This window comes from Chelon labrosus (genome assembly GCF_963514085.1).
Source record: "Chelon labrosus genome assembly, chromosome: 8".
NCBI lineage: Eukaryota > Metazoa > Chordata > Actinopteri > Mugiliformes > Mugilidae > Chelon > Chelon labrosus.
Genome location: NC_140358.1, coordinates 21,779,892 through 21,804,624, shown reverse-complemented (window position 1 = coordinate 21,804,624; position 24,733 = coordinate 21,779,892). Strand labels below are relative to the sequence as shown.

The following is a 24,733-nucleotide window of genomic DNA, read 5'->3' as shown; positions in this document are numbered from 1 at the left end:
CGAGAGGCAGGGGTATACCCTGGACAGGTCTCCAGTCTATCGCAGGGCTAACACAGAGAGACAGACAACCACTCACACTCACACCTACGGCCTATTTAGAATCACCAATTAACCTAATGAGCATGCCTTTGGATGGTGGGAGGAAGCCGGAGTATGGAGAAGTTATTTATATTAAATGAGAAGAATTTCAGTTTTACTACTGTTGAGTTTGAGGAAGTTGGTGGAGAACCAGGTTCTGATTGTGTTTTATTTTAACAATTTTGTACGGTAACCTCGAGTGTCCTGAAAGGCACCTATAATAAAATGTATTATTATTATTATTATTATTATTATTATTATTATTATCATCATCTTTTGGCTCCGTTCCTGTCAAAGAGCTGTTCAAAAGACTGGCTTATTTTGATATTAATTTGTCTTTAAGATACCAGCCTGGGTATAACTTGTTTTATCCTCAAAATAAGCACTGTGATAGGGTAAGATTTGGATCAATAAGATTAGATTTGTCGTTTTGATAAGTGGTAAAAACTGTTTCCATCACGATCTGTCTGCGTTCATATTTAGACACTGAAAGCACTGGTTGCAGTCAGGAAAATATTGTGGTTTCTGTTACGTGGTGAAAATCTCTCTCCCATGTTGCAACGGGCTAAAAACAGCCGGTGGGTAAGAAATGAAACTCTGTCATCAGAATTACGTTTTAATCACTTCTATTTGTAATAAGTCTTTTGTAAGCTTGGACTGAGCCTTTCATACATACACATAGAGAATGTCCTCTTACCCAGTATTGCGTTGCCATGTATCTGCACTAGTCTAGAAGTGACAAACCATAGATTCAGGGTACTTCCACATTTTTTGGTTGCAATCTGAATCCTCACAACTACACGCCAGACAACCCTTACAGTGTGAGTGAGTTAGTGTCATTGCTATGGGGTGGGGGTGTCTGGTCTGGTCTCGGTGGGTGATACATTTCTAAGTAACACCCACACGAATGCCAGGTCCAAACGTTTCCTAGCAGAACATAGTCACAAGATGGTCGATGTTATTTACTTCTCCTGTCTGTGTTGTTTTACAGGAAATTTCTAGCTGGCGGTTTTTGACAGTAGATGCTTCTATTTTTATTGCTTTATGTTTCATTTTGAAGGTCACAGCCCCCCCCCCCCCCCCCCCAACACACACACACCACACACACACAGTAATATTCTCATAAACTCCATATATCAAATACAGAAACTAAGCTTTTTATAACATAGGCCTATATAATTCGTGGTCAACAGTAAAATTGCCAAATTTGAGCCCTTCTGAGCCACTAACAGTATGAAAATCCCCTGTCTCCGATCATTTTTTATACTGAAAATAGGTCATTTTGTGTGTATTTTTCTCCATATCAGTGACATTATTTTCTAAATTGGTATTTAAAGGGTTAAAATTCGGGTACTTTTTTTAATATTTAGCACTTTTGATCAGGACTGAAGTTGATTAACAGATTTAATTCAAAAAAAGTTGAAAAAATATTTATCCGATATATTTTAAGTTTTTGCCCACAGTGTATTATTGATCTATTGAAAATTTTGAGATCATATTTTCAAAATTGATGTAAAATTAAGCTTCCTCAACAAAAATCATTCCATTTGCTGCAATAGAGTGAAAGTTATGGTCAAATTAAGAGCAAAAATTGACTCCAAGTGCCTGTTTTCATCCCCAGTAGTACACAAAGGTTAAATCCCCACTGTGTTCCCACTGTGGTTTTGCATTGCAACATTACGGCGAATGGCACGCAAGTGGTGTACCAGACAAAGATGTATACCAACGATGTTTTGAGGAGGTACGGTACATCAAACGTGCTAACAGCATGACCCTGATATGTCTGTTGCTGGTGCGAGGAAAAAAAACGTGTGTGTAACGAGTTAGTTTAGTTAGTTTCTTATTATGAATTTAACTGAAGTTGCCAGTTGCTACCTGACTACCTGTTTATGCCTACAAGAAATTGTGCCTTTTTCTTTTCCTCTGAATGAACAACATGAATGAATAGCATGAGAACCCTCCTAATTTATTTTGTTTTGTTTTATTCAATTTTTTACTTTTTTAACAGGAGGTGTTTTTTATTTTTTTTTTCCAGTCAATTGGTGTCTGTTAAAAATAAATGAAACAATCTGGTCTATATATGTGCGAGATTCTGTTGCTTTTTCCCGTTGCACCGATCCCATACCGAACCGTGACCCCCATACCGAGGTACATACCGAACTGTGACTTGTGTGTACCGTTACACCTCTACTGTAATGTTTTACAGGAAATTTCTAGCTGGTGGGTTTTGATAGTAGATGCTTCTCTTTTTACTGCTTTTACTTTCACTTTGAAGCAAAACCACAACCAACCCTAACTTGGTGCACTCTTAGTGTTGCTAAACTATGGCCCATAAGCCCATACAACAGCAGGTATGAGGACGACCGTGGATGTATTTAAGGTGCATTTCTCAAGCAAACTTTAAACTGACCACACACTGTGACGCTCACACGTCACTGAGCTTCCACAAGACATTGCACCACTGCCACCACCAATGACATTCTTTGCAACGAGATGCAATCACATTGCAAAGAATGTCCCTGCAGTTGTGTTTGTCGTGCTAATCTGCACGTGTTATCTGGTTGATGTTACCACAAACTCAGCACCCCGACTGTCTATTTATTCTGAAAGCCTTCCACCCATCATTGTCATCATTATGTGAAATGTTCCAACGTTCAGTTTGACTCACAGAAGACATTTTAGTGAACTGAAGTCATTTTTCATTATGTGGATAAGAGTTTCAACACAATACAATTATGCAGTTTGCATTTGCATTTTTTTTTTTTTTTTTTAGAGAGACAGTGTAGAGAGCTGAGAGAGTGACTCAGCGTTAGTAAGAAGGCCTGATGGGTCAAGCCGCCAAAAGTACAGACAGTAAGCAGGGTCAACAGATGTTTTTCGGATGCTAACCTCTAAATTTTATCCAGTCTATCAGAAATCAGCATCAGACATATTTCTCCAGAGCACTATCAGTCCTGTGTCTGGTCAAAAAGATGTCTAGCGCATTTCTCTAACTCGACGCACCACAAACCACAGGGTACAAAAAGCAACATCCTCATTCAGATCTACTGTCTGTCTGGGAAATTAGTGCACCTGACACCAGTGTCATTTGACTTCTGACAATGATGGAGGACTGTGTTCCCAAAGGGTGAGCGTGTTTTTTGTTTTTTTTTGTTTTACTTTAAATGCATTGAACTGAAACGATGGAAAAGCCCAGCTGAGGCTCGCTGGGGTTTTCTAAAGATGGAAACATTTGATGCGATCAGGCGGACTTATTGCAATGAGGACCAATTCTTGCAAACATTGAAGCTAACGTCTCGAGTTGCAATGTACAAATAATTATTCCTCTTCATGCATTTGTTTTTCTATTGTATATATATATATATTTTTTTTTGCGAACAAAATATCTAATAATATTTTTACAGTTTCAACAAAGTGCCCTATTTGAGTTTCTGCAGTGGAAACCAGATGATTTTAGTGGTAATGTCAATTTATATCTTGTCACATTTATTTAATATGCATAAAATCACATTTAAAATAATGAAAGACTAAATGCATGTGCCATGTGGTATTTGGATTTGTCTAATTAATAAGGTTCAAAACTATTTTTGCCAGTTATGTGTTCCGTAACGACTCGACTTGACTGTGACCTCAATCTGATTTTCATAAGGTTGCCAGTCTTATGTGAGCTCTGAGATATTGTGATATACATTTGACTAAAAACAGGAAAACCATATAGTGCATTTAAAAACACCTTCCCTCGATCGTCGAAAACTGCATTTATTTACTTTTTGCCGTGTCTTTTCTTTGTTTGTTTTTTAGCACTCGCGTCCACAGTACTGACGTAGAGCGTCTTTGTGCACTTTGTGCTTTTGTAAAATAGTCTGGTACGAATGCAGTGAGACATTTTGCAAAAAAAAAAAAAAAACACATGCACCCTTTAAAAGATTTATTCCTCTTTTTTTGTATAACAATGGAAAAACGGTTGTTACTAGCAGCTGTGAGGTCAGAGTTAGTATTGTCGTACAAAACAAAAACTAAAATGACAAGCGAGTACAGACCATTTAAACTTGAGTTTCAAGTATACAGTGTTTTTCATCAGAGTTTCTCAGTCTCACCACAAGCTCACCAGAGCTGACAGAGACATGTGACAGGAAGATGATTTTTGTTTTTGTTTTTTTTATATAATTGGCTCACCTCTTGAATGCTCATGATTTGCGCTGACATGTAAATATCAAGCGCATTGAATTGTCTTTGGATAGGATTCTGTGTGAGTATCTGTTTCGGTCTGGACCTAAAATCCGTAAGTAGTCAGAGTTTCACACTGTGGTTAAAGAGCTGTTGACTAATCGCTGTATGGGAGAATGTTCACATCAGTCTGGAGAGTGTGCTGCAGTAACTTGACAACAAGTTTTTTAATGCTTACAGGAGATGCTGCTCAGTTTGTGGTTCTGGTTGTGGTTTTTGCAGACTTGTCGAAGAACTCCTACATGATAAGAAGAGGTAAAGCACTTTCTGATTTCAGTCTATCGATGGACTGTTGCCCCCTGGTGTGAGGCATTAAAGAAGTTTGCTTTTATCTCTGCAATAATTCACTGCAATAGTCCAGTCTGTCAATGCAATAGTCCAGTCTGTCCTGACCACATCCATCACTGTCTGGTTTGGATCCGCCACCAGGCAAGACAGGGACAGACTGCAGAGAACAGTCAGGTCTGCAGAGAGGATCATCGGTACTGATCTTCCATCCATCCGGGACCTGTACCGGTCCCGGGTCGGGAAGCGGGCCAGGAAAATCACCACAGACCCCTGACACCCTGGTCACAACCTGTTTAGACTCCTCCCCTCAGGCCGGCGTTACAGAGCACTGTACGCCAAAACCACCCGTCACAAGGACAGTTTCTTCCCCCGGGCTGTCGCTCTGTTGAACTCTGAACAGAGTGTGAGTCCATCCACATGAACAATAATCAATAACCCTGCTGTATATACTCGCTGTACAATAACCCTGGTTTGGTGTATATTATCCTATATTTTATGTGTACAAATTGAGATTTATTTTATTTTTATCTTATTTTATTTTATTTTATTTTATTTTATTTCACTTATTTAAGATGCTTCTGTACTAGAGAGAAAAGTTGCCGGAGTCAGATTCCTTGTATGTGTACATACTTGGCCATTAAAGCTGATTCTGATTCTGATCTTGGCAGTGAAAAGACTTCAAGGACAAGAGGCAGATTGAGGCATTGCGTGATGCTGCTCTTCATGATTGGGATTTTAATGTTGCTCATCTACAGCTCAGGCCTTGAGGAGTGGCATTTGAACCGACCTCCCCAGTACCTGACCATCCCGGCTAGAAATGTAAGTATATTCACTGGCCCTCATATTATCATCGTCATCTTGAACTGATGATGACCGTGGCGGTGAAAAATCCAAAATGTGTCAGTGGTGTTTCTGCCCTGTTTATCTATTCTGAAACTCTCTGACTCATTGGCAAAACACACCAGTGTTGATGTTGTTATTATTTCTTTCCGCTGCTTTATACAGCTTTATAACACTATAAGTTACGCTATATAAGTATAGAACAATGCATTTAGTGCTGTATATTCCGAAAAATTTTTTAATAGCTAAGTAAAAGAGGAAAGTGAATCAAAACCAGTGACCATCTCACACATTCATGACTCTCATGTTAGCAGGCAAGATCACCAAAGACCCCTCACACCTCCTCAGTGTTGCCAGATGTACGATAATTATCGTATTTGTACGATAATTTAGACCTCTGTACGATGTACGATCAATAATGAAAAAAAATACCATAATGTACGATAATTTCTGAATTTTCAGTCGTTCGTCCAAACATACATCCTACTGCTTCTCTCTCTGACCCCGAATCATTTCGCAGGCTCGCCTGCCTGCACGCAAGCACGTACAGTAGGCCTGCCCTACACACACACACAGGCACCACATGGTGTCCCCTGCACGTCAACACAGTTAGTGTGAGCGTATTGCAGCTTGTTTAAATTAGCTGTAAAATCATTTGGAAAATAAAATTGTTTGAAAATAGCTATACTGTATGCGTTTGGTTCGTGTACGATAATTTTTCTCAAAAAACGATAATTTTGAGGTTTTGGTACGATATTTCTAATCTGGCAACACTGCACCTCCTCCACTCAGCATTTCAGTGGCTCCCCTCTGGACGGCAGCTCCACTGCCCTGCCTGCAGAACTCAGAGGGAGTTTTTTTCTTCCAAGCACCTTTATTTATTTATTATAATCTTTTCATTTTCATTTATGTTTGTTTTTATTCATTCATTCATCTTCTGTAACCACTTTTCCTCTGGAGGGTCCCAGGGGGGCATCAATCACCACGCTACTGGGCCGCCCTTTATTTTAATTTTTTATTATATTTATTTACCATACTACCTCTGCAACTCTTACAGTCATGTTTACATCCCCCATGGACAGTTTGGATAGTTAATACATTTATGGCATAGTTTTTTGCAGATACTGTGTATTGTTAGATTTTTTGTTCCTTAAAAGTGTCTTGTACCTGCACGTCATGCTGCTCACTTGTGCCTTAAATTGCCCCCGGGGACAAATAAAGTAATCTGAATCTGAATCTGAAATACCCCTAGACCCACCTAGGAATGTACAACGAAACTTGTTCTACCCCAGCTTCAACGACACGTCTGCAACACATTGTGTCAAACACCGTGCCTAGCTTAAAATGTCAACCATAGTAAAAATAATGGTTACTGAAGAAGAGAGACAGACAGTATTTTGACAGAGAAGAAGGAAACAACAGTGATGATCTTTTAAGTGGTCTCTAGAGAACATCAAATCATGAAGCTTTCTGGCACATATTTCAGTCATATTTAAAATGTTTTCAAATACACAATTCCTTGTTGGTTACAAGCCTCCTCCAGAAAAAGCAAGCAGGGATACAAAAGGTGAATTCGTATCCAGTTTTGGTTGCTAGTGCCCTTCTTATTGAAACCAAGGAATAAAACATCATCATTTCACCACGACCAAGTGTTTGCTCATGTATTCTGGCTTTGGAAAATACACATAACCTGCTGTTGTTGCTCCCAGATCCACCAAAATTTCAATCAATCTGCTTTTTTTTTTTTTTTTACAAAATTATTACTATTGAAAAAGATAAGAGGGACTTAGCTTGCCCCATATACCCCAATCAGCCATATCATTAAAACCCCTGACAGGATCGTAAATAACATTGACCATCTTGTGAGTATACAATGTTCTGCTAGGAAACTGTTGGACCTAGCATTTATGTGGATGTTACTTTGACATGTAGCACCCACCTAGACCAGCCCAGATATTCTCACCCCATAGCAATGACACTCCTTGATGGCAGCAGCCATCCCCAGCAGGATGGAGCCTGACACAGACACACAATAACGCTTTAGGAACAACTCCCACTAAAAAAAAAAAAAAAAAGAAGCACAAGGTGTTGACTTGGCCTCTAAATTCACTAACAAGGTTATAAGAGTTTGGGATTTTTTATTTTAGTTTTATTTCGTTTTTTTAATTTTTTTTTTTTTTTTTTTTTTACCTCCAATTCAGTTAGTTTTAATTAGTTTTTGCTGGTTTTTATATTTCCAAAAATGCTTAGTTTAAGTATTAGTTTTATTTTTTCATACTTTGGGTTATTTGTCAGGTGCAGGATTCAGAAAGGTCAAGGTGAGTATTGTATAATAAAATTCAACAAAAGATACGTTTAAAAAATGAGGGCGTTAATAATGACTGACTTTTTATTTTTGGGTGAACTATTCCTTTAATCCTTCTCTCGGGGGGAGGCGGCAGACTCACAGAGGCTAGCTTGTTTTGGAACTCGACATTAGCCGCCTTGTGCGAGCTTCTGAAACGGACTTTGAGATTCGTGGACTTTCTCCCCTTGAGAATCAAGCCACATATTTTGTCACAGTCTGTTTTCACTACAAGACACTTGCTTTTATCTCTCTCGTCGTCATATTCAAAAAAGTCCCGTACGGGACTTTGCCGCGTTCTCCCAGCTTTTGCTGCAACCGCCATGGTGTTGCCAGGTGACGTCACGGACCGTGAAGTGCAGTAAGGTGCTGCTGCCGCCAGGTGGCGTAAAACTGCCAGAGCAGAATAAATCGATCATATGAATCCAACCAGTTGAGGCTTCTAACTAACAGAGAGGAAAATGAAGGGAATTAGGTATAGGCTATCTATAACTTCAGTTCGTTTTAGTTCGTTTTCCAAACACGCAATACAGTTAGTTAGTTATCGTTTTTTCTTTCAATTTTCGTTTTTATTTATTTCAGTTAACAAATTGTTTTTTCAATTTTAATTTTCGTTATTTCGCTCGTTTTCGTTAACAATAATAATCTTGTTCACAAGATCCCAAGCTGATCAAGTATCTGTGGGATGATCCACAGAGGTCCCTCCCCTCAGCGCATGTCCATTCTCTGATGAGTCACAACTGTTTTGAAGGCACAAGGGAGACCCACACAAGGAAGGTGGTCATAATGATATGCTTGATCGGTGTATATACCGGAAGTATTTCTTTGAAGGAGTGAGTTGACTGAATACTAACAGAGACGTTCTCTGATACTAATGAACAGGAGAATATAGGAGACGGAAGAAGACAAAAATAAATAAATAAATAAAGCAAGGCAGCCATTGTGTTTTGTCATGAGCTGCCTATGCATTGAACGTTGAGGGTTTGTAGCCCTCCATGTGCGTTCTGCTGCACAACAAATTTTCTTTATTGCTAATTAAGTGTTACATTTGGCACCTGACATCCTAAAAACCTGTATAAATATGTCCTCTTCAGAAATAAGAATTCCAAAATTTAAGTAAAGTAAAAATCCGTACGTTTGCTACGTTGGCTGTTATTTTGAATTGACACAAAAAACAGCCTTGCAGTCAAGATATGTGCCAATTAAAAAGTGTTGCCATTTTTTGAACATAGAATAGATTTATATATTGTTTTGACAATTAATATGAATTGTGTACAAGGTGCAACTCAAACAACACATACCTTCTCTTCTTGCACAGATCTCAACACCTCAACAGATCTCAACGCCTCAACAGATCTCAACGCCTCGAGAGATCTCAACGCCCCAGGAGTCAACGTCACGGTACTTTGTGGCATACCCGCACCACTACAATTACATATTGGATGAGCCAAACAGATGTCGCCAGGAAAGCCCATTCTTGGTTCTTATAATTCCTGTCACAGCCGACAATGTGGAGGCCCGTGATGTAATCCGCAACACATGGGGGAAAGAAGCCACAGTGCAAGGCCAGGTGGTCCACCATTACTTCCTGCTGGGACGATCCAAGGAGGGAAAAGGGACAGAGCAGGTGCGTTTTTGAAGTTAACGTTCTCCTTCAGTGCCACTTCAAGCATCAAACAAGAGAAGGAATCAACTCCAGGCACACTTCTTTTCTTGGTATTTACATTTAATTAGTCTGATATCAATGAGCAACAGCAGATTTGTATAAAACTACTACTACGACAGCTCTAAATGGATTTTTGTAAGTAAGAAAATGACAATGTGTATGTGAAAAGTAGTGTCTTTGCTATACTGCTGAAGTTTTCCAGACCACAACTTTGGTAAGCCCCAAAGCATGTGCAATCCTTAAGATTTGCTTTTCTGCCTTGTGCCCAGTAGGGCACCATAATACGTCCACACCTGCAGTGTATAATAACTGTGTGAGCACAGTCCTGCTCGCAGTTTTCTTTAACAATCAAGCAGTAAACATCAGAGGTACGAAGAAAAGTGAAGACTAAAGAAGTCCAGCGGTGTGGGCCTGTGCAGTAGCTGTTGGAGCAGCTAAATCTTCCTGCCAGATCTCCACCCCCCGCTGCAATCCTGGCTTTGATGCTGTTCGTGGTGGCCTAGCACTCACCATGCAGGCCACCTGCCAGTTCTGTGCTCGTCTGCTTGTGGAAGAGCTGCAGTGGTGAGCGGATGCTTTAACCAGTCTCCATTTTGAGGGAGAGAGAGACAGTAGCAGTCGGGCAGATTGCAGAGATCTGTCTCCCAAACCTAGTTTGGACCTCTTAAACTTCAAGCTTTCTGAGGACACCTCAGAGAAGAACTGTCCCCTCAGACACAGTCCCCTCGGAGATGTACTATCACAGCTGGGTAGTGAAATCCTCTATTTCCTGGTGATAGGTCAGCGACTCTGTGCATCGCCCTTGCAACAGACCCTTTGAAGAGATTAGATTTGCCCCCTTCTGTGGCTTGCACCTGTTGCGCAGAAAAATGGTGTTGATGATGTCTTGTCCGCAGCGTTCTCGTTCATTTCGCTGCTCTTCATACATTTTTATCCGCCTGGCATGTCTGAATACTCCTTGTCTCGCGCAGTTTATTGGGGTGAGCTGATAGCTCTCAGAAGGTGCAGCCTATGTGAAATAGAACGCTGGGTGTTTAGGCAAGCCCAGACTATGAGTTTTAGACAATAGACTGTATATAAATATGGACAATGTGTCCCCACTTCCTTGCATTGGCCAAACTGACGGTAGTTTCCCGGAGATATGGCGGAGCCATCTTGCGAATTGATGACACGCCCACACTTCCTCCAGACTCACTCGCATTTGCATTTAATTAATACTGCGCTCTGCTCTACCTCCACCATTTACAAAGAAATGGTGGATTGTACACTGTATTAATTTATTTTTTCAAACTCTCGCGGTCCTACAGGACCACTTCACAGAGTGGTCATGGCAACTTGTACTCGTCACATCCTGTTTCTCTAGCGTCAAATAATTAACTAAAACAAAAAAAAGAGCCAGACACCAGGGGGAGCTCTACTTGCTTTGGCTTCACTGTTGAGGAGCCGTTCTGCTGTCCATCCTTATACTGTCTGTGGTTTAGATGCAGCCCTAAGATGTGAAACCCACTGCCTCCACCAGTGTCAGCTGAAGAAAAAAGCTGTCTTGGTAGTAGCAGGACTACAGTTACACAGTTATTTTATATTTCAGACGTGGACGTCATGCAAAGAAAATCTTCGGCACTAATAAATAGATTCATTTGGGACTAGATGTTGAACTAGTTGCTAGAGACTTGACCAGAAGATGATCAAACTAAAATGTGGGTACTTACAAAGTTATTTATACTACTGCTCTTTAAACTCAGTAATCTATTTACTTTTTTTTCAGGTGTTATCTGAAAGCCAGAAACATCATGACATTCTCCAGAGTGACTTTGTGGACAGCTACAATAACCTCACCATTAAAACTATGGTTATGTTCGAATGGCTCAGTACTCATTGCCCCAAAACCTCCTACGCCATGAAGGTGGACTCAGATGTATTCCTCAATGTCCCCAAACTCATTGACATGCTTTTGGAAGCCCCCCGACATGATTACCTGACTGGACTCATAATAAGGGGTGCTTCTGTTTTTAGAAACCGTAACTCAAAGTGGTTTCTGCCCACTTCTGTCTACCCTGAGTCCACGTATCCACCATATCCCATGGGACTGGGTTATGCATTCTCATTGGATTTATCCAACAAGATACTGGAGGCATCTTCACATGTTAAAGCTATTTATATTGAAGATGTGTACTTGGGTCTCTGCATGAGACATTTGGGAGTTGCACCGACAGATCCTCCTCCTGGTGCTTTGTTTAGGTGGATTTTGCCTCCTGTTAAAAGCAAATGTTACTGGAACTCTGTCATTATTGCATTACTGGAAAACTCTAAACAGCTTTTGGATGTATGGGAAACATATCAGAATAGTGCAGAAAGTGGCTGTTAAAACTCTTATGTCACAAAAATTGTGAGTTTTAAAGATGCACTTTATAACTGTATTGGCATATACAAGTTACAACAATGTATTTATTTATTTAAAGACTTTGGGATGGATTTTTGTTTGTTTTTTATTTCATTGTATGTGGTCATGCAAACAATGCCATTCTCACCAAAAAGTGTTGTTAAGATTAGGAGTCAGAAGAGTTTGAGGAGTTTGATGGTGTCCACGTTGCCAAAGTTGCTGTAGCTCTTTCTGTCAAGTGCTGGTTGCTCCCCACACGAGACGACTATCCTCTTTTGTTTTCATCTATCTGGGCTGTGGGGCAAGGTGGCAAGATGCACGCTGTTTCTGATCAAATGCATCCAAGCCCAAGGCTAAAACTTGCAAAAAGATGTATCCAGTCTCCCAGAGATATGTGGGAAAATGTGTTATGGTCTGATGAGAACAAAGACTGAACTTTTGAAGGTATTTCAGTGCACGACGACAACACAGCGCATCAGCAAAGAGAACGCCTTACCCACTGTGGAGGCGGTGGTGGTCACTTCATCATAATTTGGGCGTGCTTTACTTGAGCTGGAACAGGGGCCTTAATGAAGTTGGAGGGAATCATGAACGGCTCCAAGTACCAGTCAATTTTGGAACAGAACCTTATGCCGTCTGCTTGAAAGCTGCAATCAATCAATCCACAAAATAATGGCTTCACCAATAAAAGATTGATGTTTTGGAAAGGCCCAGCCAGAGCCCAGACCAGAATCCTATGAAAAGTCTGCAGGGGAATATGAAGAGGGCCCTGCACAAGAAATAGATGCTTAGCCATCAACAGCCTGTGTGTACTTTTTTATAATAAAGGTATAAATGTTCTGATGGATGTTTAATATCATAATAATGTGCTATTTTAACAGGGATGACTTTTTACATCCACTCTATGACTATTCGAGCGATTACTTTGTCACCCCTTGATTCTCATGCATTTTATAATAGGACGGATAACCAAAGGGGATTTTTCAATAATAATCTTTTTCACACGTAGGTCTGTTATCAGTCTTATTATAGAGTTACTGTTAACAGATCTGTGGCTAACTGAGCCTGTGGCTGGTTTACACGTATATCCTTCTTCAAACGTTTCCATTCTTGACCAACTCTGTGATAAATATGTCGAAGACCGTATACAGGAACAAAGGACCGAACACCAAAACAAATTAAAAACAAACACGTGTAAAACCTCTTCCCGAACTGGCATCGTGATCTGAAACCAGCCCTTTCTCACAGCTGTGGTGGATTTTTGTCACTCTCAAATGCATTACATTACAGTAATGAAAGCCATCGCAAGTGGAACGCAAACTAAGCAACAGCACCCCCTCGTGGTAAGCAGGTGAATGAGAAACTGCACAGAGACCAATACAGAAGTGAGTCAGTCAGTCAAATGCTGTCAAATAAAAGGTCCAGTTGCTAATTAACTTTTAATACCTGTTAATAAGAGCCCTCACGGGGTTGTTTTGTTTTGTACATCAGTAAAGTAAGAAAAATGCAAATTCAAACTTGCAAGAATCAAATATCCTCTAACAGATAAACACACGGAGAAACATTATGTCATGTGAGGAAGATGCTGCTGTGGTGGCTTGCTACTTTGGTAAATCCAAAAATAAACTTATTTTGTGCTGCACCTGTTTTTTGGGCCGGAATCTGATCAATGAATTTGTCCATCTCAAGTCCTGGAGAAGTCAAGCAACACGCTATGCTGGATTTAGTGCGCTGCTGAGGCAAAACATGCCAACTACATCGCCTTGACCTCACTTGCCATTTGAGCTACAGCTCCTCATTTCCACTTTCCAAGTTGCCTTGTTGAAATTTCTCAAACTTTCTTTTTGCAGCTGCATGGTGTTTGAAATTAGACCATTTCCGGGATGACAATATCCCTATCCATTTGGGTCGCTGAAATAGTTGGTAATGTGTAAAATGATTTGAATCCCTCTATATCCTTAATGGCTGTTGGAGTGTTGATACTCATGTTACGCAGACAGAATATGTAGCAAGGTGATGCTGCATGTACAGTCAGCTACAGCTGCTCTGAAGGCGGTACAAGGTGGTACAAAGCCACGTTATGTTGTTTTGTTCTGTATATGTAAATGTAATTACCAGTTAACAAGTTAGGAGATAATAATATAAATGCATGCTAAGCTCGAATGGTCTTTTTCAGCAATTTCATGTTAGCGAGCATCCTTTTGGGGCAATAGGGTTATGGTTGAATGCCCTGGTCAAGAGTTCTTCAGCAGACTGGTAAGCTCTAATGATATTGATCTAATTTTAAACACTGTACACTGTACAACAGTAAAACCAATGAAAACATAAAACAAATGAAAACACTGATCATGTTACAGTCCTCTCATCGGAAACATTTTGTCTGAGCATTCATGTGGATGTTGCTTAAACACTGTACCCGCCACCCTTGTCCAGCAGGATGATGCAACCTACCACATCACAAAAACTCCTTAGGAACAGTTCAAAAAACAAATAACGTGAGGTGTTGACCGGACATCCAAACTCAGAACCAAAACCCAAACAGATCAAGTAACCGTTAGGGAAATGCCCAATCCAAGAGTCCTGCTACCAAAGCTCTATTTCCAGTTCCGGATGAGTTAGAACTGTGTTGGAGGCACATGGGAGACCTACAACCTTATTCCGTTATGAGGCCACTGCTTTAGAAACCATCAACAACATAGGATACACAATAAAACAGGAGGTTTTGTCTCATAGCGAGATGAATGCCATTACTAAAGCAAGAAACTCACTTTGAACAATTCACAAAGTCTCCTCTGTGCTACAGCTGCACAACAGCGCCACATATGTTGAAATCCAGCAGAAACATCAATGTTGACCCAATAAAATGCCAAAAATATACATAAAAGATGTAAATATATTAATTTTATTCACCAGAACTTAAGAAACTATTTAGAGTTTTCCTCGGAGCCTGTCAACCCAGGATAGCGCTCATAGTCACTGCCCTGAAAGTTTTCCCGGATGGGTCAGCTAGCTCCAGGATTGGGCAGGCTTTCCTCTGAATATCCAGCTTTTCCTTCAAAGTCCACCATGAAAATGTCTTTCTGAGTAGATCTGCAACCAAATCGACAGCCTCTCCTCCTTCCTCTATTGTGAGTTCAAAAAATAGCTATCAAAACGTTAACAGGGACGATTTGGTCATGCAGCTCGCAACAGATGGACATGAACCACTAGCTTGACTCTCTGAGCCAACAATCAGAGGAAGCGAAAACATTGAGGCTACCGTAGGCCGCAGAGAAGACCGAATAAAGAATACGAACTTGAAATGTGATTGATTAAAGGAACAGCGTCATTGCAATGTGTTTCAAGCTTCAGCCGCCTGCAGATTTATTTGACTCTGGCAACAAGTGAAATATGATTGGATAAAAGCTCTAATGCAAAGTTACGCTGCTTGAGGCACCACAGCTGAGAGACAGACAAGCCATAACATGAAAAGAATAAGCTATTGGAAATAATTTAATAAGATTAATGGCAAATGATTTGATAAATTTTAGACCAGCAGAGAAGGGTTTGCTGATGCTGACGCCAAGCCACTGCCTTTCCACAATATGGCAAATGAACCGGCTTCAAAAATGAGTTTCCCATGAACATTTTTTGTTTCCTCTATCTGGTGTAGGTAGAAAATGTCTCTGCTGTCATCTCTATGAAGAAGAGAATTTGTTTACTGCCATTTATCTATCTCTCTGATAATCTGACACTGATGTTCTTGCCATCTTGAATTCAAAGAATGGGAAGCTTGCTTTTAATTATTCTGTTCTCAGTTGCAGGATTCACCTTCTTGAGCATCTGCCATGTGTCTTGTCAGCAGCTTTTTCTTTCACTACTGGTAACACACATTTCACTCAACCCTTTTCAGCGTGTTGCTCTGCGCAGCACAGTGAATAATCATCCATAAATGAGATATCACAGTCAAAACAATCCATACAGATCTCAACAGCCTTATAAAAACTCATCACACAATTACCTCAAACAACAAAAACAGCTGGTTTTATGACATAGTCTGAAAGGGAAGTGAAGTGCTATATATACATATTTATATATATATTAGCACTTCCCTTCATGCAAGTGCCCTCAGGAAATGGTTTATATAAGTGGAATGTCAGCTTCCTCTCGATACAAAACACCTTATAAGTTGACTGTTTGCTGGTAGTCTGCAACACACACAGAAATAAGAGTGATATGTAGACACACAAAGGACCTCTAACATTCTGGAATTTTCTTATTCAGTTGTTTCACAGAATGTTGTCTTGTTTAGTTTGGATACAAGTCCAACAAGTAAGTGTGTGCGTGCGTGTGCGTGCGTGTGCGTGCGTGTGCGTGCGTGCGTGTGTGTGCGCGTGTGTGTGTGTGTGCGTGCAGGCAGCTGACCCTGGTGTGAACAGGGCCACTGTGTGAGACCACAGAGAGTCTATTCTTCACTACGACACTACACACTCACAGCCATCCTCTCTCCCCTCCGCTCTTACTCTTTAATTTGTCACATTCGCTAACATACACAGAAACGCACATACAGAGGGTGCAAGAGAGTCACTTGCCGTCTTTCATTCTCCTACAGCATAGTATTGCTTTCTCTCACCGACACACACACACAGTGACTGTGTCCCACCGCATAATGACCCTTATATCACCACCCTGACAGTGAGTCACTGGTTCAGTCAGGAGACTGGAATGTCAAGCTCCATCACTCTATTACATTTTACACTTAAAAACACAATTATACATGTAAAAAAAAAAAAATACTTATTGTAATGTCCTGGGGATATATTTCATGGCACGTAAGGCTGTGCCCACCTGGGAGATCTGCCTGACATGAAGTCCTTTATGACTGCATGAAAATACAGTGTTTCTTAGTGTATGTTATTTGATTATATTATATCTAAAATAAACATGAAACATTTACTGGTAAGTGTACTTTCCCCTCAGCTCTGAGGGTTATTAAAGAAAAAACAGCTAGAAGTTAAGTCAACAGTCTACAAGACCCAATACAGCTAAAAGTGACATTAGCTAACTCATAGCAGCACCTGTAAAAGTCTATTTTTCAAATGGTTGCCGCCATTTTGAATAAGAAAATAATTCAAAATAATAAAAAATATGGTGGTAATGAATCAGCATGCATCACCAGAGTTGTCAGATGCAGGCTAATTAGCTTACTAATTAGCTAGCATGACTTAGCTACCTTATTAGCTTATTAGGCTCACAAGTTTGCTAGCTTAAGATTGCCAAAATATTGCATGCATTGCTATCTTCAAATAGCTCTGTGTTTATCATATTCACAGTTCAACTTGAACATGAACAGCCTTCTCTTGTGGTATTCTTGATGTCGTAACTCGTAAGTGGAAATTTTTTGATGTGGTCAGGGCTCACGGGATGTGACATGTATTGTGTTTGCTAATGTTTTCAGACATGACGGAAGTAATACTTTGCAATTTTGTTGTATAACTGTTTCTTTGTCGTTTTGTAATTTATATGAGTAAAAAAAATGCAGATATCCCCATCGGCCTCATCCTTTCATTATGCCTGTACAATGCTATTAGGCCATTTCCTTCATTAAACCAGCTAATTGGTCGTTAGCTTGCTAAACTAGTTAGCCACGGTGACTTCCAGTTGCCTAGCAGCGTTATTCTCTCGACTTATGCTCGATGTTACCACTTGAACGCCAACCATTTTGTGTACGCCACTTCCCGTGTTGTAATCACAAGTTCATAAGTTCAATTTCAAGGCGGCATATGTGGTGGGTTACCTACTAGAGCCCAGCCCATTGTTTTGACGACAGCATTGTCATCCAGTCAAACCCTGCTCGCTGCTAGCTGCATGGCATCTAGAAAAATTTGGCCCACACTCAGCTCACGAGAAGCCATTACTGTGAAAAAAATGTCTATTGCTGCTTATAACTACTACTACTCTACTCCAGGTATTAGCATATACTTAAAATTATTTGGGTAAATTGCAGCTAATATATGTTAACAAGATGCAAGCAAATCATATATCATAGTGATCAGTGGATACTGAAGCGACACCCAAGACAAGCTCACACATACACTCCTTGAATTATTTGTGAGCTAAGATTAGCAATGTTTAATGTATATTAATTGTACCATATTGATTTTCAAAAAGGCAATGTGATGATTTTTTTTTTAGGAAAATCATGTTTGACTCAGTTATCGAACCCCTCCACCCCAACCCTCTCTGTTCTTTTCCTCCTTTACATCTCTCTTCTCCTTCATCCCATCCCCTCGACCCCTTCATCCCACCCCCGTCTCCCCTACCTTTCTCTCCCCTTAACCTGGTCAAAATAAACTTTTGTGTATTGTCATTATTTTCATTAGAATAAACACTATATAAGTAGTAGATCTGAAAAGTCTAACCCCATTGTGTTTCCAGGGTACACAGCGATATACTGGATGTCAAAGTTTTTTTTTCTGAAAAAAAAAGAAAAAAAGAAAAAAACTTCTCAGGAGGAAAAACTCTGTAGTGTCAAAAAAATGAATGTTAATGCAACCGGAAATAGCGTAAGTTAATTTCATATTAAAGGGTTTTTAAAATTTAATATCATCATAAATATATGTAGTGTAGATATAAGACAGTTTTAGCATTATATCCACCATTGTTAATAAATGTATTACTTAATTATTAAATTTATTTAAAAAAAAAAAACAGTCTTCCGACCGTTACATTTATTCTGAAAGACACACCCGGAAGTGGGTGTGTTTTGTCGCTGACTAGCTTGCCGCTGCTAGCTAAACTTCAGAATGAGAGAAAATCCCGTTAGTTTGTAACGTTAGAGGAGAAAGTCCGCGGAGACCGTCCATGTCTTGTCTCCAAATATCAACCCGCTGACAAAGTTACGGGGCAGCGATGTCGAGAGAAAACACCACTCGAAGTTTGGACAGTATAGACCTCGCTGCTTTACGAGTAAGTTAGTGGGGGGGGGAAAAAAATGCTTGTCGTCCTTTTAATGAAATGTTTGAGCAAACACTGTAGGATGTGGTGGGTGTTGCTTGAGAGTCAACGGCAGTTTCAGGCAACAACAACTGAGCAGTAGTTATTTTTTTTAAAACAACTCGTATTTACTTTCTGCTATAAAAGCGTAGTGTGTGTTAACTCGGTGTTAAAATACCGACTTGTTTTATCCTGTGCCTTCATGCCTTCTGTCTGCCCTGTGTCCTGTTTGGTGAAAGTTTTACAAGCTACAGTGTTTACACAGGATTTTCCTCTTGGGTGACTTGCTGAAAAGTTGACATGCAACAATGCAACAAGTGGTTGATGTCAAGTTAGTGAAAATGTGGATTTATTCACAGGAAAAGAACAAAAAAAAAAATGCAGTTTTATGCTAGTATTGGCTGCTTGAATCAGTTTCTCCTAGCTGAGTGAATAATCTTTGTACTGTATCTCTTCTGTGCTCTCACTGAAGCAAGCCATGCTCTAAAGTTTAAATGCACACAGTGATTTTGAAACCATAACTCTGTGTAACCTCAATTCTTCTCAGTACCTGCGCTTCCTCTTCCTCGGTTCACATCCAAAGACACCTCCAACATCTATCCTCAACAGCAGGCATATGCAGCTGTTTCACGTAACCCTAACCCTGCTTGGCGCAGACCTGTTGCACCGTGCATTCCCCATGCTGCCGTACGCAGATATATCAAACCACGTTGCTTCACATCATTCGCTCTATTCTTAACCAATGTTGCTTTTTTTTTTTTCTTCTAGGACCCTGCAGGGATCTTTGAGTTGGTCGAGGTGGTTGGCAATGGAACATACGGTCAGGTGTACAAGGTGAGTTCCCCACTGTGATGCTTCTCAGCCCATCTTTTTCTTTTTTTCTTTTTTTTTTGCAGGACTTAAACGCTTCTGTGCATAGCAACACTGGTGTAAGCAGATATATTTAAGTCTGAAGTGTCACATTTCCACCTAAATGTTGTTTGCATGTCAGCAAGTTCTATAAATAAATAAAAAAAAAAAATTAAATAAATAAAGGCCTGGCTCACAAGCTGTGCACCGTAAGTCATGACACTCACAGTCATACTATATATTTCGGTTTCTGATGCGTCACTTCTGGTAAATATTACGTGCATTTCCAGTTAGTTAGGAAGAAACAGAAGAAATGTCTGCTCACTGAAATATCCTGTAGATCTTGCAAACATAACACACACACACACACACACACACACACACACACACACACACACATGCATCTACAGCATCTTTTAAAGGCCCTGGGTGGGGCTCACTTCCTTATCGTAACATCTGTTTGTGTATGTGCGAGTATGAGTGGTTTGTGGTTGCAGGAGGTGTTTGGCCTTATTTAGGTTATTGCAGCTGGCTCTGCCCTGGGTTCGCAGGCTTCTGCAATACCGCAAACTTCTTGTTACTACACCTATGCGGATTGGTTTCAGTTTTGAGCTTTACAAACTTTGTTTCATTGGGTGACAGGTCGTACAATAGGTAGCTCAGGCCTTGTTGTGAGAAGTCGCTTTTAGACATATGTTAAAATTTGACCCAAATAAAAAGGCTTCATTGTTTTACGGTGCCAGTAACATGACTGCCCCTCTACCTGACATGTGGAAAAATACAAACAAATGTACAAATACGTGTTTATATAGATTGTGGAGGATGACTGTGGTTCATGTAGAACAAGACATGCACAGTGGGAGCAAATTCCTGTACCTATAAATCTATATCATGTGCAAATAAGCTAGCTTTGAAACTATTTTGGAACTTTGGTACGGTCTCTCAAAAAGTGTATCTTGTAGTTTTAAGGTATGCGTTCGCCTTAAGCTAAAGGCTAAAAGTTTAGGATTAAAGAATGAATGAAATCCACGGAGAGTTCTCGGAGGAGCTCACTCCTGTGTGTGTGTGTGTTTAGATGTGTGAGACAGAAGGTGGGTGTGTGTGCCTTGATTGCCACTTGATTTCCTGAAAGGGGAAATGTTGCAAGAGACGTGCAGGACAGTGAGGTCTGTGTTGCCTTTAACACAGATGTTACACAGATAATCACAAATTTCATCCTATGACTCACGTCCACCGATGCTTTAGCAAGGGAGGAAGTTGCCATGTATGAATGGTGAGCTGTTTCCTTCAGGGTGAGCGATAATTCAACAGCAGTATAATCTGCAGACCACCCTGTGTTGTATCTGACAGGATTTTTACGCGCTGCTTTTGTTGCCCTTGAAAGCTCCAGAGTCGGTCGCTCTCCCTTATTCATATCAGATATTTTGAATGATATGTGCATATGTCTTGCTGGTAATACAGTTCATCAAAACTGGATTCTGGTTCATGAGAATTGATGGTGGAAAAGTAATAATGATAGTGTGTAATGCTCACAGCGAATCAATCAGACCTTAATAAGGACTGTGCAGATCTACTTTCCCGTGTACAGTTTCAATGGTTAGTTTGTGTGTGTGTGTGTGTGTGTGTGTGTGTGATTCTCATCATGGGAAACCAGGACAGGACCGGGGCCTTTAGAACAATAACTTGTGCCGCACAAACACACACAGCCCCTTAGAAAAACACTCACTTGTGGATTGATGTGAGCGCAGAAGATGCTGACAAAGCATCTGGGCTTTTCCACTGTTTATTTATATTCACTGCATTTTAGAGTGTGTAGTAATGCAAGACGGGCAGGAAACCCAGCAACAGCTGATCTGGGGTTTAGACGTCGCTGTCATAATATACATATTACAAAATAAGAGAGTACAGAAGAGGAACATTTCCGTGATATGTCACCGTTATGACTTGAAATTTAGCAATTAGTTGCTTTATAAAATGCATCTCATAAGTCTTCCAGAAGACAAGATCTGGACACAGCAAACGGTCAGATGATAGTTGCATTAAGGTGCAACTAACGATCGTTTACATTATTGATTTACCTACCTGTCTCGTTTTATCTGATCAAATGTTCAAAACCCAAAGATATTAACTATCTGAAATAAATATGAAATTTGAAATTCAGCTTTATTGGTCAAGTATATATGTACTATACAAGGAGGTTTTTGTTGTGCATTTAACGCATGCATTTGTACACACAGAGGGCAGCCATACAACATGCACAGGGAACAGTTTTGAAGGTTAAGTGTCTTGCTCGAGGGCACTTTGGCCATGGATGTAGAGAGGATTCAAACCCGTGACGCTACAGTCACCAGTCCACTTCTCCTGTACCCTATGTCATGTCTCATAGACGTAGCTGTGAGTCGCAGTGTGATCATACGGAGCTTTTAGAGTATAGTGCACAGCCGCAGGCAAAGGAAGTCCCATTTTAAGTTTACAGACATGCTGAGATAATTGTCACCACCCTTATGAGGCATGCATATATTTTAGAAACTGTGCTGCAGCAAAACGCACACTTGCACACTCACAGCCAACGGTGTGGAACGGTGGTTTTTGTTTGTAGCTGAGAAATTTGCTAGTTTCTTTGCAGTCTTATGAAGATTGTTTGTGAAGCAGCAGTTTACTGGATCGAAACAGCAGACGAGAAACGACTGGTTATATGAACAGGAGCTGGTCTGACGTCAAGTTAACAGGTTCACAGTTAGCAAGTGGCAGGGTTGAACAAGGTCAGTGAAGTCAGGCAAACAAATCAGATGGGGCAGGGCACAGGCTGAAACTAACACAAACCACACAACTAGAAGAACATAGCCAACACAGTGTTTCACTAATTTCATTTCTATTTGTGGCGATAGTGTATGGGGGCATGTGCACGGAAGGTTGCACACCCACACTTTCTTAAAATAATTAATAAGTAACTGCCCTGTGCCCAGCTCTCTCATCGCTGCATGCCCTTTTCATACAGCTCTCTTCACAGCCATCTTCTTGATTCGCAGCCATACCCGCACAGGCTAAAACCTGGAAATATTCAAAACAAATCGCACTGGTGTGACTGTTTAGCTTTCCCATGTGTGTTTCCTGCTACTCAAACATTTATTGTCAGAGTTAAATAATTAACACTTTTATCCACTTGTACAAGCTGTTGATATCATCTAGCAACACTGTGTCAGCGTCTTGGAACATAATAACAGAGAATGTATTTCTCTCTCTCTCTCTCTCTCCAGAGCATGTGTAATAGAAGTACAAACAGGTATGGGAGGGGAAGAGCGAGAGAAGAGATCGTCCTGTAGTTAATCAATGACCAATGACATCCAAAGGAAAAATAAGAAATGCCAAAATGTTTGGCCAGATGTACTTTGGTGGCCATTAATATACCTGGGCGTCCAACCCAATCAAAGTCAATGTGTGGGAAAACACTGCAACAGATTCAAGCATGGAAAAGGCGATTGCTGGAAGAAATGTTTGGAACCATGTGATATATTAGCAACATTAGCCCTCTGGCAAATATGTAGTAAAAAAGCTCCTCTGTGTATTCGACTACATGCGAAGAAGCCTGACCTCAGTGCAAAGAAAACTAAGCGATGACAGAGAGCAGGTTAGATGGGATGTGAGCAGTCCGAAAAGACGTGCAGCCAAATAGGGAGTTTGAAGAGGAAGAGGCAAAGGAGGGAGATGGAGCAGGAGTCACCGTGACAGTGTTTATATGTGTAGCGTAATGTGCAGTTTGTAGTTGTTCCGCTGTCTGTTGTTTTGTAAAATGGGTTTGGAGTCCAACTCCGACTACGCTGCCAATTAGCTCTGCTCTAAATTGAAACCTTACAGTTGACCTGGGTCTAACATCAGGAGTTGATTGTAGGGATTTGAAACTTTTCCCATGACTCATATATTTAGTTTTTTTTTTTCAATCCACTAATTGTCAGTTGGTAGTCTGAACTGATGTCTGTCAAGCTCCGGTGTCAGTGGGAGCAGACGCTGGAGGACAGTGAGCCTTATTAGCCTCGTTTTCATTTGAATTGAGTGGAACAACCTCCTGGTCAGCAGACTGGCTTTTCTGGCATACTGAGACGGACACATTTGGAGGAGATGGAGGGCTGGAGACAATCCGGCCTTTTCATCCACATTGCCCCAGGAACTGAGAAGTCAGGGGCTACTGAGGAACTCAAAGAGGGCGCTTGCTTTTATGTTTAACCATAATGGTGAAATAACCGATTAATAAGTCACAGTGTTGATTCAGATTTGATTGTTGCGTGAATATAGAAAATACGGTGTCATCTGTGTGATTGATGTGTGAATGGATGTAGACATGGAGACTTACAGAGATTACACAGTAGAGAGAATCTAATAAGAGTTAGTTTTGTCTGTTCAACTGCATAATGAAGCTTGTGTTTGACCAGTCACATTCAGTACTGTAGACTCCACCCTTATATTTTTTTGGCTGACTCGAAAGCAGCGCCATAGTAGCAGGGGAAAGTTTGAGGACAAGGACTGAAACGCTGTTCCTGCAGGCTACAGCTTGTTACATGCTGTGAGAAGTGAGAAAATTGTTCTTGTTTTCGAGGTGAGCAAGAACAAGAAGCTCAAGCTCAAGTGCAGAACTGCGCTGAAGTTCTCTTAGGGCCCTCCCACTGCAGCATACGTCACACGCGCTAAGCATTGTGGGAGATGCGGGAGATGGCCGAGTCGAGGCACTTTTCTTATTATTTTCTCCTGTCGGATCACGCCGTTCATTCAGTATACAGATTAGCGGGTACACTGCGAATATTAGCATCTGGGAGCTCACAGAGTGGCTTGCTAGCATTTCCGTATTAACCACGCCCGCTGGCCCACTGACCTACTGACCAATCATAGCTGCGAGAACTCCCAAACAAGGACTGTGTGAACAAAATTTTGTTCATACAGCCCGAGAAGTGAGAACAAATTTCTCGCTTTTCACTGATTGTAAGTAGCCTTTTTTAAATTTTTATTTGTCTTTTACACCTTATTGACTGAGTTGGCAAAGTCAAGAGTTGTTTTTTTTGTGTCTAACTGATGAAAGACACACATGCACTGGGGT

General features: G+C 40.6%; 2 protein-coding genes across 3 annotated transcripts in view; both read left to right on the top strand.

Annotated features, from left to right (window-relative positions):
* Window positions 1-3,130: 3,130 nt before the first annotated feature.
* LOC311492179 (beta-1,3-galactosyltransferase 1-like) lies at window positions 3,131-12,580 on the top strand. Of its 2 annotated transcripts, XM_084550378.1 has the most exons (4): window positions 3,131-3,205; window positions 5,262-5,412; window positions 9,096-9,404; window positions 11,209-12,580. In XM_084550378.1, exons 1-4 carry the CDS (start codon window positions 3,180-3,182, stop codon window positions 11,806-11,808), a joined length of 1,086 nt encoding a protein of 361 aa, XP_084406504.1. In that variant the 5' UTR covers window positions 3,131-3,179; the 3' UTR covers window positions 11,809-12,580. The 2 variants fall into 2 exon arrangements, with proteins under 2 accessions (XP_084406504.1, XP_084406503.1); XM_084550377.1 differs by lacking the exon at window positions 3,131-3,205 and having other exon boundaries at window positions 4,682-5,412.
* Window positions 12,581-18,643: 6,063 nt separating this feature from the next.
* The window catches only part of LOC311491849 (mitogen-activated protein kinase kinase kinase kinase 4), a 65,531-nt gene continuing 59,441 nt past the window's right edge, over window positions 18,644-24,733 (top strand). The window contains exons 1-2 of the mRNA XM_084549888.1: window positions 18,644-18,771; window positions 19,567-19,632. Of these exons, the coding sequence (XP_084406014.1) occupies window positions 18,715-18,771; window positions 19,567-19,632 (123 nt within the window). The 5' untranslated portion in view covers window positions 18,644-18,714. The remainder of the gene's footprint in view (window positions 18,772-19,566; window positions 19,633-24,733) is intronic.